This window comes from Pristis pectinata, chromosome 5, assembly GCF_009764475.1.
Source record: "Pristis pectinata isolate sPriPec2 chromosome 5, sPriPec2.1.pri, whole genome shotgun sequence".
Classification (NCBI taxonomy): domain Eukaryota; kingdom Metazoa; phylum Chordata; class Chondrichthyes; order Rhinopristiformes; family Pristidae; genus Pristis; species Pristis pectinata.
Genome location: NC_067409.1, coordinates 110179752 through 110194255, shown reverse-complemented (window position 1 = coordinate 110194255; position 14504 = coordinate 110179752). Strand labels below are relative to the sequence as shown.

General features: G+C 39.9%; 1 protein-coding gene across 10 annotated transcripts in view; it reads left to right on the top strand.

Annotated features, from left to right (window-relative positions):
- The window catches only part of LOC127570293 (RNA-binding motif, single-stranded-interacting protein 3), a 950275-nt gene that overhangs the window by 339673 nt on the left and 596098 nt on the right, over window positions 1–14504 (top strand). For 2 of the 10 annotated variants that reach the window (XM_052015702.1, XM_052015701.1), the window contains exon 1: window positions 6892–7381. The exons of 7 other annotated variants lie outside the window; for them this stretch is intronic. In XM_052015702.1, coding sequence (XP_051871662.1) covers window positions 7307–7381 — 75 coding nt within the window. In that variant the 5' untranslated portion in view covers window positions 6892–7306. Of the gene's footprint in view, window positions 1–6885; window positions 7382–14504 lie in introns of those variants that run through there. One more of the 10 variants, XM_052015700.1, reaches the window with a different exon arrangement.

Genomic DNA, 14504 nt, shown 5'->3' with positions numbered 1-14504 from the left:
ATGCTTGTGGCCAGTGTAAAGAATATATTCAGCTTTCTTCCTCTTGGGCAGTTTCTTGGGATTAAGGATTCATTCCAGTTCTGAGGTGACTGATATGGCCAATGTGGGAAGTGCAGACTTTTCTATGGACGGGGAAGGATATGCCTGATGGGGTGAGCATTGGCTAATCTGTGAGGTGGGATGCTCATTCCACAGTTTAAGCTCAGTTTCTGTGTTCTCTCTATGCATGAACCTAGTTTTCTTAATCCCCTGCTGAATTCATTCTGTATTGGACTGCAGAGCCAATTGAGGATCTTGGTGCTGGCCCGGAAAAGGACACCAATGTTGGTTTGCCTCTCCTTCCAGTGGATTTGGAGGATTTTGTGGAAACAGTGCTAGTGGTTTCTCTTCATGCCTCGAGGTACCTTATGTAGGTAGTCCAAGTCTCAGAAGCACTTAGGAAGGCAGGGACCATAGCTGCCCTGGTGCACCACAAGTTTTGTGCTAGGTTTGAGCCTTAATCTTCAAACATTTTTTCCTCAGGTGGCCAAACACTGTGCTGGCACGCTAAAGGCAACGGTGAATGTTATATTCAGTGAGTTTTTAAGCATCTAACACGATACAATGCAGAGTATACAAACTGATGCATGAACTTAAACAAGGCATTTGTAGTTCATTCAGGAGTTGTTCACAGATGGCCCATCAGCACAATAATACACATGTGACATAATGTTAAGGTAATTTGGCCAGTGTCGCCTAAGTATCTGACCCTATTTCTCCTTACAGGATTATCTTCTTTCTTTTTCATGTTGCTCCTTTTCAAGTATTTTTGCCCTTGCCCTCTGATATCATTCACACCAAACACATTCTCTATTCTTTTATTGGAGCTTCCATAATTTCTAATATAACTAATTTTTTGCCATTTTGTACGGCCTTCCACATTGTCAGTTACTAGGGTCACCTTTTTATTTGCAACAAATTTTGCACACGTTGCTTTTTTCCCCTCTTTTGCTCAAATCTGCACTGATACCTGGTACAAGGTATGTGTATTTTATTCAAGAGTCCTTCGCAGACTGCCACGTACTCAATAATACACCAGAAATGGCATCACACATATTTGACAATCACCGAATGCTGACTGGGTGTGTTGAAATGAGTGATGGTCTGTCTTCACCTTCAGTATCCTCATGCTCTTCTACCACCATGGCAGCCTTGTCAACTGGTATTAAAAACCTTGGTAACTACGATAAACAGATTTTTTTTAAAAGGTGAGAAGCACAAAAACCTCATTTATAGGAAACTTGCTCCTTGAACATCCAGGCTAGATATAGCCACCTTCTGAAATTCCTTCCCCTTCTATTAGAACCTGTTTCACACTTGTAGTAACCAGAACATTACAACAAAGCCAAATTTTACAGCTTCTGCCTTTAGAATGGAACCTGCCCATGTAAACTTTTCACATAAAAATTAAGGTTTCCTGCCAGTGTTGACATTGCAGATATTTGTTTTAGCTGCCTAGCTTGTTGATAAATTCTGGTGCAATGATCTCTGCTCTCACTTTTCTAGATTGTCATATTTTGCAATGTATTTATTATTATACTATTGATTATTGGAAATAACATAAAATAAAATCAACTATTTTGTATTAAAGATGCAGAGATGTTCAATTATTTCATTTAGGAAGGTAAAAATGTTTAATTTTCAGTATGTTTTCACTATTCAGTGTCATATTTGCTGCGAAAGTTAGTTTATCATCCAAAAACTATTTGACTTTGCTTGCAGTTACAGGCTCTTGCCACCTAATGTTGCTGTGGAACAGCCTAACTCTGTACTGTCAGCATTCAGCCATGTTGTAGGAGAGGTTGGAAGGAATTTTAACTAGGTTTGTAAGGAAATCAATCTCTTGTGGAGACCCCACCCCACCAGCACTTGCTCCCAGCATCAATCTGCAAGGCACACTATCTGCTGACACTCATCTGGGCCATAACATAACTCTTGCTCTCCTTCCATGGTTTCAAAGTGCCACTGAGTTTCCACTGCCTCTGGGTTCTGCACTTTCTCACCCTTTCCACCCCTCCTTTTGTGACCCACGTCTGCACTCCCCCATACTGATGGTTTGTCCTCAAATTTACCCCGCAGTCTATCCATGTGCCTGCCGCTAACACTTCCTCTGCCAGATGTGACCTCCAAAACTGAGCAACGTTTTGTTCCTGGAAAAGCATTTCCCCTCTGCCACCCCTCCCCCCTCCAGCCCCACCCCCATCCCCATAACCCCCCCTTTACTACCTGTTTCGCGTAACTCCATTTTGAGCTTCCAAATAAATTTTTTTGTACTTATCCCTTTTCCCCACATATTTTGGTTTAACTTCATTCCTTTCGAACATCCTTTTCTCTCTGACATGCTCCTCCCTATTGATCCTGTCTCCGTTCTCCTTGCTTGTTCCTCTTCCTTCATTCTCTCTCTTCCTTCCTCCAATCCCATTCCTCTCCTACGTTCCTTGTCCACTCTTCTCATTCCCTACCTCCTCCTTCTGATTTGGACTCACCCCTATTCTGTCTAACCTGCTTCTCCCTTGTTCCATGACCTTTCGATTGGCTAGCCGTTCTTGAGCTGATGAATGATATTGGACTTGTCTCCCTTACATCACCACAGGAGACAAATGAGGAATAGGCGTCGTCATGGCTATCCCTCGAGGTCCAGGATGGTGGTCTTTGTTCCGTTGATCTATTTATGGGCTCTCAAGTGGCTTATGAGTCCAATCTTGGCTCTGAAAATTCAGTAGCCCCCCCGAGCGAAGACGCCTGTGCGTGTATTTGTTTAACGTGTACTTGATGTCGCACTACAAAAAGCACATGATACTTCACAAATCAACCAACTGATTCCAGTGGCATAGAAACCACGACGATTGGAGCTGATGGATTTGTTGCAGCCTTCATCCGCCTTCACAGCCGTTGAGTTCAAAATAACTTCGTCCGCCTGTTCCACCATTGAGGTCTTGGTTGGATTGTTCTTTGTCAGGGACCTCACCATCGACCTTCTCTGTGGATTGTCATCTTGTCATGGTGGAGAAGCTTGTGTGGTCCTGAGATCCCGAGAGCGATTCCGTCTGGAGCTATGCTCCTGGTAGGGTCACCCATGAGGAATAGTGTAAAAATGGCATAATGTAGAGTGGCTGAATCAAGTGTATTTTTTCACCACCCTCTAGTCTCACTTCACCTGAAGATTACACTTGCTCTTGGCTCTCACCATGTAGCAGCACAGGAGGTTGGTGCAATATGTCGCCCGACTTGAAAAATAAGGAAGAAACTAACTGAAGAATATTGAATATCCATTGGTGGTAGCCAGATCAGAAGTGGAAGGCTGATGTGCTTTATCATGACAGCCTCTCCACATTGGTATTGGTATTGGTTTAATATTGTCACCTATATTATTTTATTGGTTTATTATTGTCACAGGTAATAAGGTACAGTGAAAAACTTGTCTTACAAACCGATCGTACAGGTCAATTCATTACACAGTGCAGTTACATTGAGTTAGTACTGAGTGCATTGATGTAGTACAGGTAAAAGCAATAACAGTACAGAGTAAAGTGTCACAGCTACAGAGAAAGTGCAGTGCAATAAGGTGCAAGGTCACAACAAGGTAGATCGTGAGGTCATAGTCCATCTCATTGTATAAGCGAATTGTTCAATAGTCTTATCACAGTGGGGTAGAAGCTGTCCTTAAGTCTGGTGGTACGTGCCCTCAGGCTCCTGTATCTTCTACCTGATGGAAGAGGAGAGAAGAGAGAATGTCCCGGATGGGTGGGGTCTTTGATTATGCTGGCTGCTACACTAAGACAACGAGAGGTAAAGACAGTCCAAGGAGGGGAGGCTGGTGTCCGTGGTGCGCTGGGCTGTGTCCACAACTCTCTGCAGCTTCTTGCAGTCCTGGGCAGAGCAGTTGCCGTACCAAGTCGTGATATATCCAGATAGGATGCTTTCTATGGTGCATTGGTAAAACTTGGCAAGAGTCAAAGGGGACAAACCAAATTTCTTTAGCCTCTTGAGGAGTGAGCTTTCTTGGCCGTGGCATCTACGTGATTTGATCAGGACAGGCTGTTGGCGATGTTCTGAGGTACAAAACTTGTCTTGCATACCGATTGTACAGATCAATTCATTACACGGTGCAGTTACTTTGGGTTAGTACAGAGTGCATTGAGGTAGTACAGGTAAAAATAATAGATAACCCAATAAGGCTGAGAAGGCTGCCACAAAACAACAAATTTCACGACATACAAGTCAGTGATAATATGATTCTGAGAAGAGGAAAAGGCTCCAGTGTTATTTTTAGTAATTTTGTTGTGAGTAATAATATCATATCCGTGATTTCTTTTTGTTTGATGAGCAAGTGAATTGTAGTTAAAATGCGGTAGACTGGGGGGGAAGATAATAATGAAATCAAGGTAAACATGCCAAACCCTGTGTAACTACAATCAACTATTTGAAATAATTATTTGCATTTTTGTTCTGAGCATTGTTGTGTGATCCAAACAGAAAACAGTGACCTAGATATGCAGAGGTGACCTACATTCTACTGAGTGCTGTGATTTTGGATTTTATGGTTTGTGAATTATCAGTCACAATCCACAGCTCCTCCTTTCTGAAACACACCTGATTGGTGGTGGTTTCTGTATTGGTGCAGTGCATGATTTCTGCATCTGAATATTGTTGTCAACTGCTTCATGCAGATGACAGTAGAGATCTGTTTTATTTATTGAGCAACAATTATCTGCAAATTACCTGTTAACTATTAGAGTCTCACTGCATTTCATCGCAACCTGACACCAAAGCTTGTCATGTAAATAAAAATGCCAGTTATACCTTTTTTTCTTGGTTTTCACTTCCATAATGATGCAGTGTTTGCTTCATTCATAGTTGAATCATTGGACACGTATAAATTAATTAGCATTATTGATGATCAAGGAGTAAAATCAGTTTTTGACAGTGATTTCTTCTTAATTACTTAAATATTTCATGAAAGTTTAGCAATTTTTTAAACAACCATTTTGTTCGGTCAGTGAGCCTCGGGACCTTTAAAATTCTGAAAATGTAAGTAGTTCCAATATCTTTAAAGGCAAATATTTGGCAGTGTTACCTTCATCTAAATCATTACCATTTGTCTGCCTCCCCTGTCAATTGTAATAGGTGGCAATGTAGATAATTATCCCAACAATTGAGCTGTTGACTGGTTCGAGTCAATGGCCATCTTCTCATTTGTGAGCACAGTTTGCCTCACAATCCAATGAACTATTGAAAATTTTATGTGTGACTATATATGTGGTGCGATCTATCACAGGTCTCCTTTCCAGTGCACCCAGCTACTGCCTAAGCTGATGAGCTAGAAAGGTAGAGGGAGCAAAATATTTGCTTTGTTTTCATATACAGAGTTGTCTATGATAGTGAAGCTCAATTGAGATACTTGGGTCTTCCCTCTCACGTGTGTGCCTTGCTTGCAAATTGTTGCAAAGTGATAATATCTTGTTTCTTGGACTAAATATCTGCTGGTGGCTAGCCAGTTTCAAAATTTCCCTTTCTTAAACCCTATACTTTCTAAGATAAGAATTCCTACATTTGTGCAAGCTGCGATCCAGTGTTTAATTACCATTTCAAAGTATTACAATACTTGGAGAGGGAGCATATTGGGAAATTAGAAATACTTACTTGATCCTCGTTATGTACATTCCTTTCACAGCTCGTTTTGAGGAGACCTCCTTGGTTTTTTAATGCCGGGGTGGTTGCCTTAGATTTGCCTTTTGCATTTTCCCCCCAGATGTTGATTCCATTTTCAAAACTATGGAAAAGACTGACCATTAAAATAAAAAAACTGCAGATGCTGGAAATCGGAAATATAAACAGAAAATACTGGAAAGACTCAGATCAGGCAGCAACTGCGGAAAGGGAAACAGAGTTAACATTTAAGGTCAAAGACCCTTCACCATTATGGATCTGTTGGACATCTACTATGTAGACAACTCGGGATTTCTTTTTGTTTCTTTAGCCTGATGCTGCAAAAATGATTTAAATCAATACATATCAAGCTTTTAAGTTTACATTATACGCTTCATGAAAAATTGTTTGTCAAGAGAGAAGATTGCAACCCTTTTCACATTGTGCATGTTGCATATAGATGACCCAGTGACAATTCCTTTTGATGTGATTCACATGCCCTTTAAGTTTAAAATCTACTTATTGCATGGCTTAAAAAAAACACTTATTATTCAACCACTTGTGCTCAATTTCAATTAAACTGCTGCAACCTACATTTTAAATTCAGACAGTACTGAATGTAAATTGGAAACGTCAGGTTTCTCCTCAATTCAAAGGGTCTTCTTTTAAAGGTAGGGTTCCCCAATGCTCAGATCACCAGCTTCACTGAATGTATGGCCTGGCTGCATTTATTTTCATGTTATCTGTTTTATGGGTGTGTTAGAGAAAAACAGAAAGAAGCCAGAAAAGTCATGGGAGTCACAGGAAACAAAGATCACTTCATTTTTAAACAAAACTTAATTCAAAGTAACACCATTTTACCCACCATGTAATTGGTCAGAGGTTTTTTCATCCACAAAAGATGAAACTTTTTGGGAGGACTGAATGTCTGTCGCCTTTGGTACTTCATTATTCCAGTTATGATTGGCCTATTGTAAAAGTACTTAGCATTCAAGTGAGATGGCAGAATGAATTGGTCTCCTGCCTGCATCAGACTGAATGCAGGCTATTTCTTGGAGGAAATACTGCAGCCTTCTGGACTGCGTCTGTTTCTCGAGGGAGAGGCTGCCGAAGTCCCACCCACCAGCGAGAAGGAGAAGGAGGAGGAGGGGTGGGGGTGGGGGTTGAATGAAAGACAGGACAAGCCCTAAACACCATGTCACTCTGTGAAGGAGATAGCAGCAATAAGGCTGGAAGGCTGGTGGAAGCACGGAAAGCTTAAGGGGAAGCCGGGACTGCAGTGATTTTTAGCCTGCTATATTATCTTCCTCATCTTTCAAAGTAATTGGAGTTGCTGAGGGCAGGTATCAACTGACATTTTGGCATTCACACTTTTATCAAATAGCAAGGATTGTATACCCTTTTTTATAAAGGAAAGGACAAGCACCGACAGAACTCCGAATCCAAAGGAAAAATCTTTCAGCTGTATTTAAACTGGCAAGCAGCAGAAGGCAGAGAAGTCCCGAAAGCCTCATCAGTCATTGACACTGTCAGGAATAGTGGTTTAAGAGGAAGAAGGGCCTGGGGCACTACACGTTGTCAGCGAGTTCCCTGCATCGGAGATAAAGATTCCATCTACATGGGCAAACGTTTGGAACAGCAGCCAATGTACCCTCAGTACACTTACTATTACCCTCATTATCTCCACACAAAGGTACCGTATGCAAACAGTCTGTGCGTGTGTGTGTGTGTGTGTGTGTGTGTGTCTTTTGCACTGTTTGTACATATATATTTATGTACTTATTGAATGATGAATGCCAAGTCAACTACAGAGGACTGTGAATTATGTTCCGTTTTTACCTCTCCTGAATAGAGTGTCCTGCAGGCAAACTATTAGTCTAAATAGGTACTTGAAAGAGAAAGGTCTGTTATTATAGATTGCCTGTTTATAGGATTAACACTTTTTAAATGAAGCTAATTGAAACCTTTTAATTGCTCTTTTTATGAAAGATAGAGAGATTTCATTTGCTTGATTTAAAAAAAAATTGCTTGGCTCTTTATTGAAGTATCCTGAATGCTGGTTGATTCCTCGGGTGACATGTCATTTACCTGTTAGTTGAGTTGCCGAGAAGGCCTACGCGCTTTGCTTTTTTTTTGCTACAAATTTGACCGCAGCTGGTGACACTTTGATTTGATTTATAATTTTAGTGCATTTACTTCCCTGTTGCCAGTGGCAACTCTTTTAGACAGTACATATTACATTCCGCTTTTGGAAAGTCGGTCTGGCTTTGCTCATTGTACAATCCAGCTGGTTTTATTTCCTTCACTATTATACAGCATTTTACAAGGTTTTTTCCCCTTCAAGGTCGATTTCCAGAGAATGTGATCTCTGCGAGTGTTCAGCCTACACCCTGTTGGCTGCTTTGGGTTGGTGCTGGCTGCTACAGTGCCTGCAGTCCTGTGTTTAAAGCATGGATAAAATACAGCTGTAAAATGTGAACCATTTCAATTGTATTTAGAATTTTTTTCTCCCGTTTTCCTCTTTTTAAAATATCGAAGAGCAGAGCAGAAACGCACCAGAGTCCACAAAGTAACCAAGAACGCATGTTAACAGAGCAGAAGGAAAACATCTGGTTTTTATTAACTGGAAAGCTAGTCATCAGCTCCTGGGCCATTTTAATAATACAAGCAGAGGTCCCGGTTCAGCTGCAATTTTAGCAGAGCTTAGTCTGTATATGAGACCCAATGTACCCAGCCATCTTCATGGGGATAGGGAGACTTTTTCTGACTTTAGATGGTTTTACTCAAGCTGCTTTTCAAAAAAAAATCAATGCTATTTAATCAGCAAAAAAAAATAGACTTTGTCATTATTTCTCTTATTGTTATGGTGAAGACCTAAATACCTATAATGCTAATTTCAATCAACCTGCTGTCAGCTGAATTCCAAGTTATTCTGTTTTTAAATGTGTTGTAGTGGGCAATAACGCTACGCTATTTCTTCTGGACATTTGTTAGGCCTCGATTAAATTTACTGGTCTTCCTTTTGTATGTTACTTCAGTCACTGTTGATAAATACATAATGTTGTTATTCAGCTCCTTTTGATTGAATGCTACTGACAAGCTAAAAACCTGAGAGAGCAGTTGTGCAGCACAGTTTAGACAGTATGGTTTGAATTGTAAGCAAGCCAGTTTTCAGAGGTCAAGAATAATTTGCAATAAAGAACATTGAGTATATCCTTTCACGTGTATTTAAGGTACACATCAGAAAATACACCATATGTGGAGAATGTTGCATTTTAAACAACAATCGTGTGTTTCTGCAGCATACTTTGGAACTGTGTTCCTTTACGTGTGTGAATCTAAAAACTATAATTTCATGATATCTGAAATAATTATTCTCAAGAATTTTATTGTATGGTTGTGAACGATAAAAACAACTCAAAAATCAGCTCCTAATATTAAATAACTTGGGCAAATGTTCATTGAGCAGCCTGTTAGATTTTTTAATTAAATCCATAAAGTGTGTTTTCATATGCAGGACATATCAGTTATCCTTGTGTGATTCAGCCTGTGTGCTGTTTATTGTGCGCAGTTTATGTTCACTTATTTATTTCAGATAACATTTTTAATGCTGAGTTGAAAGAGGATTCCTTCTCCCTGTTTCCAGCGAGCTCCAGTTTAACTGTGGTTTTGCACACTGTACGTCTGGACTATAGTGTTCCAGTTGTATGATTCAGCCCGTGTACTGTGGCAAAGCAAAACCAATGATACCTATTGATTCAAAATGGAATTTAAGTCCCTACAAATGTGCTCCATTGTGACTCAATGCCCAATGACTTGCTGTATTCAGACATTGGCCTACTGAAATTGATATTAATTTGACTGCCATTAGTAATACCCAATTAGTAATATCTGTATTTTCAAGCAGGGCATCTGGCTTCAGCCATTTTGCAACATGAATAATGTGAACCAATCTCAAAACAGTGTGGCCTGAACTGACGGAAATCTTAATTTAAGGAGAGTTTAGTGTTTTCTCTGAGAACCATGTTCATTTCTGTTAAGCAGTGGCGCTGGTCTTATATTTTTCAACTTGGGCACGTTATTCTAGAAAAAGATTAGGCTGTTACCGCCTTGCAACTTTGCGACCTTTGTTAATGTGGTCTTGTTTATAGATGTCCTGTAATAAGGCCAAATTCACGATGCTCTCACTTTATTATTGTATTATTAAAATATGTCAACGTGCAAACTAGTTCCACAATAAAACCACCATCCTAAAGCAGTCATGGCTCCCGGCTCTTGATTTGGCCTTAAAAGAAAATATTCCGACACATTCTTGTGGAGCATTAAACAGCTTCCTGTGTACTCTCCGGAGTACTGTTTTGGAAAATCTAAATGCAGCCTAAAAAGGTATAGAAGGATTGCAATTGTGGTGCTTGTTTGCTAAATAAAAAAAAAGTGCGTTTCAAAACCGTTAAGTATTCTAAGTCAATTTATATTTAAAAACAGCACTACTGCAAATTATTTGAGTAGCAAAAGCTTAGGGTGTGCCCAAGGCCTGTGACGAAGTGGGGAAAAATGTCCCATATTGAAGAGACGTTAGGCCACACTTTATTTTTGTTAATTGAAAGCCCTAATTTGCAAGATTTAAAAAGAGAGATCAGTGGATGACCTGGTTGAACTGTTAGGAAGATGTCCGATTTTGATTTTACATTTAAATGCTGTATTTTGAGGTGAGATTAAAAGCAGGAATGCTTGTACTAATGTTGAAAATTTGAAGTAAAATCTGAAAATGCCAGAAAGATGCATCTTAAACAAAGGAACCAAACATCTGTATCTGTAATGTTACCACATCCACAGATACCGTCGAAAATGCTCTGTAATAGAAATATTTTGTATTTTAGTTGAAGACAAGGTAAACAATCTGTTCATTAAAACTATGTTCTTGAAAATTTTAAACCCTTACAAACAACCTTTGGCAACATCTACAAGTTTACTGGCCTTTGGTATGATAGTGGTGCAGTTTTATTCCCAGGATGAACCACTGACTTGTGCCTCTTTCCTCCAAATTTACAAAGTATGATCCCTTTGGTCCTGCTAATCTAACCTTTCTGTTTACTTCCTTCTGTCAGTTTGACTTCCATTGCCCAGGGAAGCTGGAGTCTGACATTGAAAAGTTAGTGAATCAAAACTGTATGGATTCAGAATTTGAAAGAAAGCACTTGTTGCATGGTCATCCTGTCTAACATGAAGCTAATGCACAAAATATGTCAGCATATCACTGCTGGCTATGATTTGGTTTGACAACCTAAGCCTTTTCAAAGCGTAAAGTCACTGAAGACCCCCTATTGTCTGCTCATTTCGCAGTCTGATTACTTTTTATCACATTTTCTGAATCCCCTTCTCCACCATCTGGTTTCACAGAAGGGTCTTGGTGCAGGGATTCCAAACAGCAGCCAACCTGACAAGGCTCTGTTACCTTGTATTATTCAGATTGTGTTTAGTTCTGTGTGTAGAACCAGGGTCAGATGGAGGGAGCAATTCATCAAGCAAACACAAATTTCAAACTGTCTTCTCTTGCCATCTGCAGCTTGGAGTGAAGCCAGGGCTGGACAAGGCATGGAGATGCTCTCAAGCTATGTTCTGAATATCATCATAAAATATAAGCTCATTACTTCCAGGACTGATACTTCCACATTCAAACAACTTTCAACTCTGGGAAGGTCATTCCTATCTTCTAAAACTAAAGGTTAAAAATTAGGAAATATTTATATGACTCGTAAAATTAATTATAAAGTAAAAATTAAAAACTATTTTATTCTCTCAATGTCCTATTTTTAAGGAGATGGTCAAACTTGTCTGTAGTCAATGATTGTGTTTGACTTTTGTTTGCTGAGATGAGAAAGATGCAAAGCTTTTTTATTTCATGTTTTAATCTACATTGAGAAAACCAATGGGTGTGAACAGCCATAAGATGTGAAGGAATTTATATGTGTGTACTCTTTCTTCCTGACAGTCCTTTGCAGCAAGACTTACCGCAGTCAATTAGTTAATATACAGGGTAACTAACTCCGCAACAACAGCCTTTGGACTCCTAACAAGCCACACTGACCATGTTGTTTCTAGGTTGTATTTGACGTCAGCCAGAGTGACGCATGAAAACCCAGTTGGTTTGCTCGGAATCTCAAACTTGATCCTTCCTGTTTCGGGAGTTACCCATAGCTCATTGGTGGGATGGCCTTCGCTTGGACAGGATTGTAAATGGAAAAACTTGGTCAAAAATTGCTGAATCTGAAACTTATCTCAGATATGAAAACAATTAATATGGAGTAAAGGTGGGGGAGGAAAAAATTATCATTATTCAAAATTTCAGGAATATGTCCAAACAAGTGACTGGCTAGTAAGTTTTTAAGTAGTTTTTATGATAACTTTTGAAGTAAAATAAAATGATAAACAGTGAGGATGTTGTTTTCAGAATAAGACTATAGCAATGGAGCTATAGATCTTTGGCCCGTGCCTTCAAATAAACCTTTAAACTAGAAAGAGTGTTGAGCTCTGGAATTAATCCAGTAGATTGCAGAAAGGTCACGGCTGAGGTTGCAGTGGTGAATGCAGAAAAAGGTAACGTTGAAAATATTGGTCGAGAAAGCTGCTTCATTTCATGATGGTGCTTGGCAAACCTATCATTGGGTAACATTTGTACATATTGGCGACTAGTAGGGATTGGATGAAATGAAGTTCTATAATGTTCACACTCCTCCACTGTTTTTGTGGCAAACCAACTTTGTGCAGTGTTTTTCTGCAGTCTGAGGTGACTACATTCATTTTGCAGTACTTAACTGTATTCTGAGGATCTTACTGTGTAGACTTAAATCTTCGCCACAGAGCATATTGTCCATCAATTACAAAACTTGGTTAATCAGGTGGGTTTCAAAATTGATGGATAAACCATGTGGCCAAAATACTCCACGTAAACAAGAAAAGATGTACTGTACATCGAACCTTTAACTCACGTAAGTAGCATTCACGTGATCATAGGACTTCCAAGGCATTTTGTTTTCCACATCACCATTCCTATATGATTGAAAGTGCTTCTAAGAGAAATCTCACTGAGGAAGGTGCTCTGAATACCTAGAACACAGAAGTGAAACCCATGAATTATAGTTCAATACATAAATAGGTCTACAAAACTAATATTGTTCTTTTTATTCAAAAAACAACGGGTACTGAAAATCTGAAATAGAACCAGAAAATACTGTGACTGATGTCCATTATAAGACGTGAACCAGTATCTCGATTATACTTCCTCGTACCTGCTTGCTGCAAATCCTGCATTTGATTCTCCCAGTTCCTCTATTTCTGTCATACCTACACTGGTGATGAGATTTCCTTTATGCTTAACCATAGCTTCCCCTCTCTCAGAATTCACAGAGCCCTCAGATGGACCTTGTCTATTTCCAACAACTCTGCTCACATCTGCTTTCCCCTTGGCCGAAGCAAGGATAGGTTCCCCATCCTCACCTTCCACAAACCATCCTCCATAACTCTGTACTGCAATTCACATGTTTTATATGTCCCTTTGTTTGCTCCTCCCTCTTGATTGAGCCCTCTGTCGTTCCCTCGCTGTCTGTTCCCTCTCTCCCTCCCCTCTCTTGTTCTTCCCCCCCACTGTCTTGTTCCATCGCCCCCACTCTCTTGCCTCTCTGCTGTCTCTCACCTCATCTCTGTCACTTCAAATTAACATGTTTTTCACTCTCTCCCACGGTTAGCGTAATGCTATGACAGCGCCAGCGACCCGGGTTCAATTCCGGCCGCTCTCTGTAAGGAGTTTGTACGTTCTCCCCGTGTCTGCGTGGGTTTCCTCCGGGTGCTCCGGTTTCCTCCCACATTCCAAAGACGTACGGGTTAGGAAGTTGTGGGCATGCTATGTTGGCGCTGGAAGTGTGGCGACACTTGCTGGCTGCCCCCAGAACACTCTACGCAAAAGATGCATTTCACTGTGTGTTTCGATATACATGTGACTAATAAAAATATCTTATCTGATGAAGGACTTTCAACCCAATTCCTTAACTCTGCTTCTCTTTCCATAGCTACTGCCTGAACTGCTGAGTGTTTCCGACATTTTCTGTTTTAATTTGATCTTGTGTTTTTGACAATGGAACAGATCTGTGGGACAGATTTTAGTGATGGATTGGGAAGAATTGTTTATCATAGAGCTCTAATGCAAATGATGATCGAAGATTTGGATAATCCATTATCTTCTACTGCTGCTGATTTATTGAATGGAATATCATTGAACTGCAGTTTATAATATACCTGACATTTAATTTTGAACCTGACCTCAACAGTGAGTATAAGCAAAGTCTTATGGATATAAAGACGTAAAAGTGCTGAGAATGTTTTAAAGCTTTATGGAAGCTTTTGCCACTATGTCCTTATGAACTGCAAAGCACAAACATGCAGAAAATGAGGTCCTTTGGCACAGCATTGGAAAAATCTGTACACTGTGACTCAAGCCCTGGATAAAGAAAATCGTATCTGACATTGCTATAAAGGGAGAAACTCATCCTTGCAGATTCCAGGAACATAGAGGAATCTTCCTCGTTAAAGCAGATGGACTGGTAACATATTGCACCTTTGCTGTCAGATCGATGTGATTTGTGGAAGTTTCAATAATGCCTTCAAGACACAAAACCTCTGATCTATTTCCCCTCTTTCTTCTTCCATCCACTCAGCTATTTTTGTTCGGATAAGTTTAGCCGTTGCATAGATAAAAATAAAATGGCAGAAGTAAAACTAATGGTAATTTTAATTTTTGGGGGTCACCTTGCTCTCCTTCA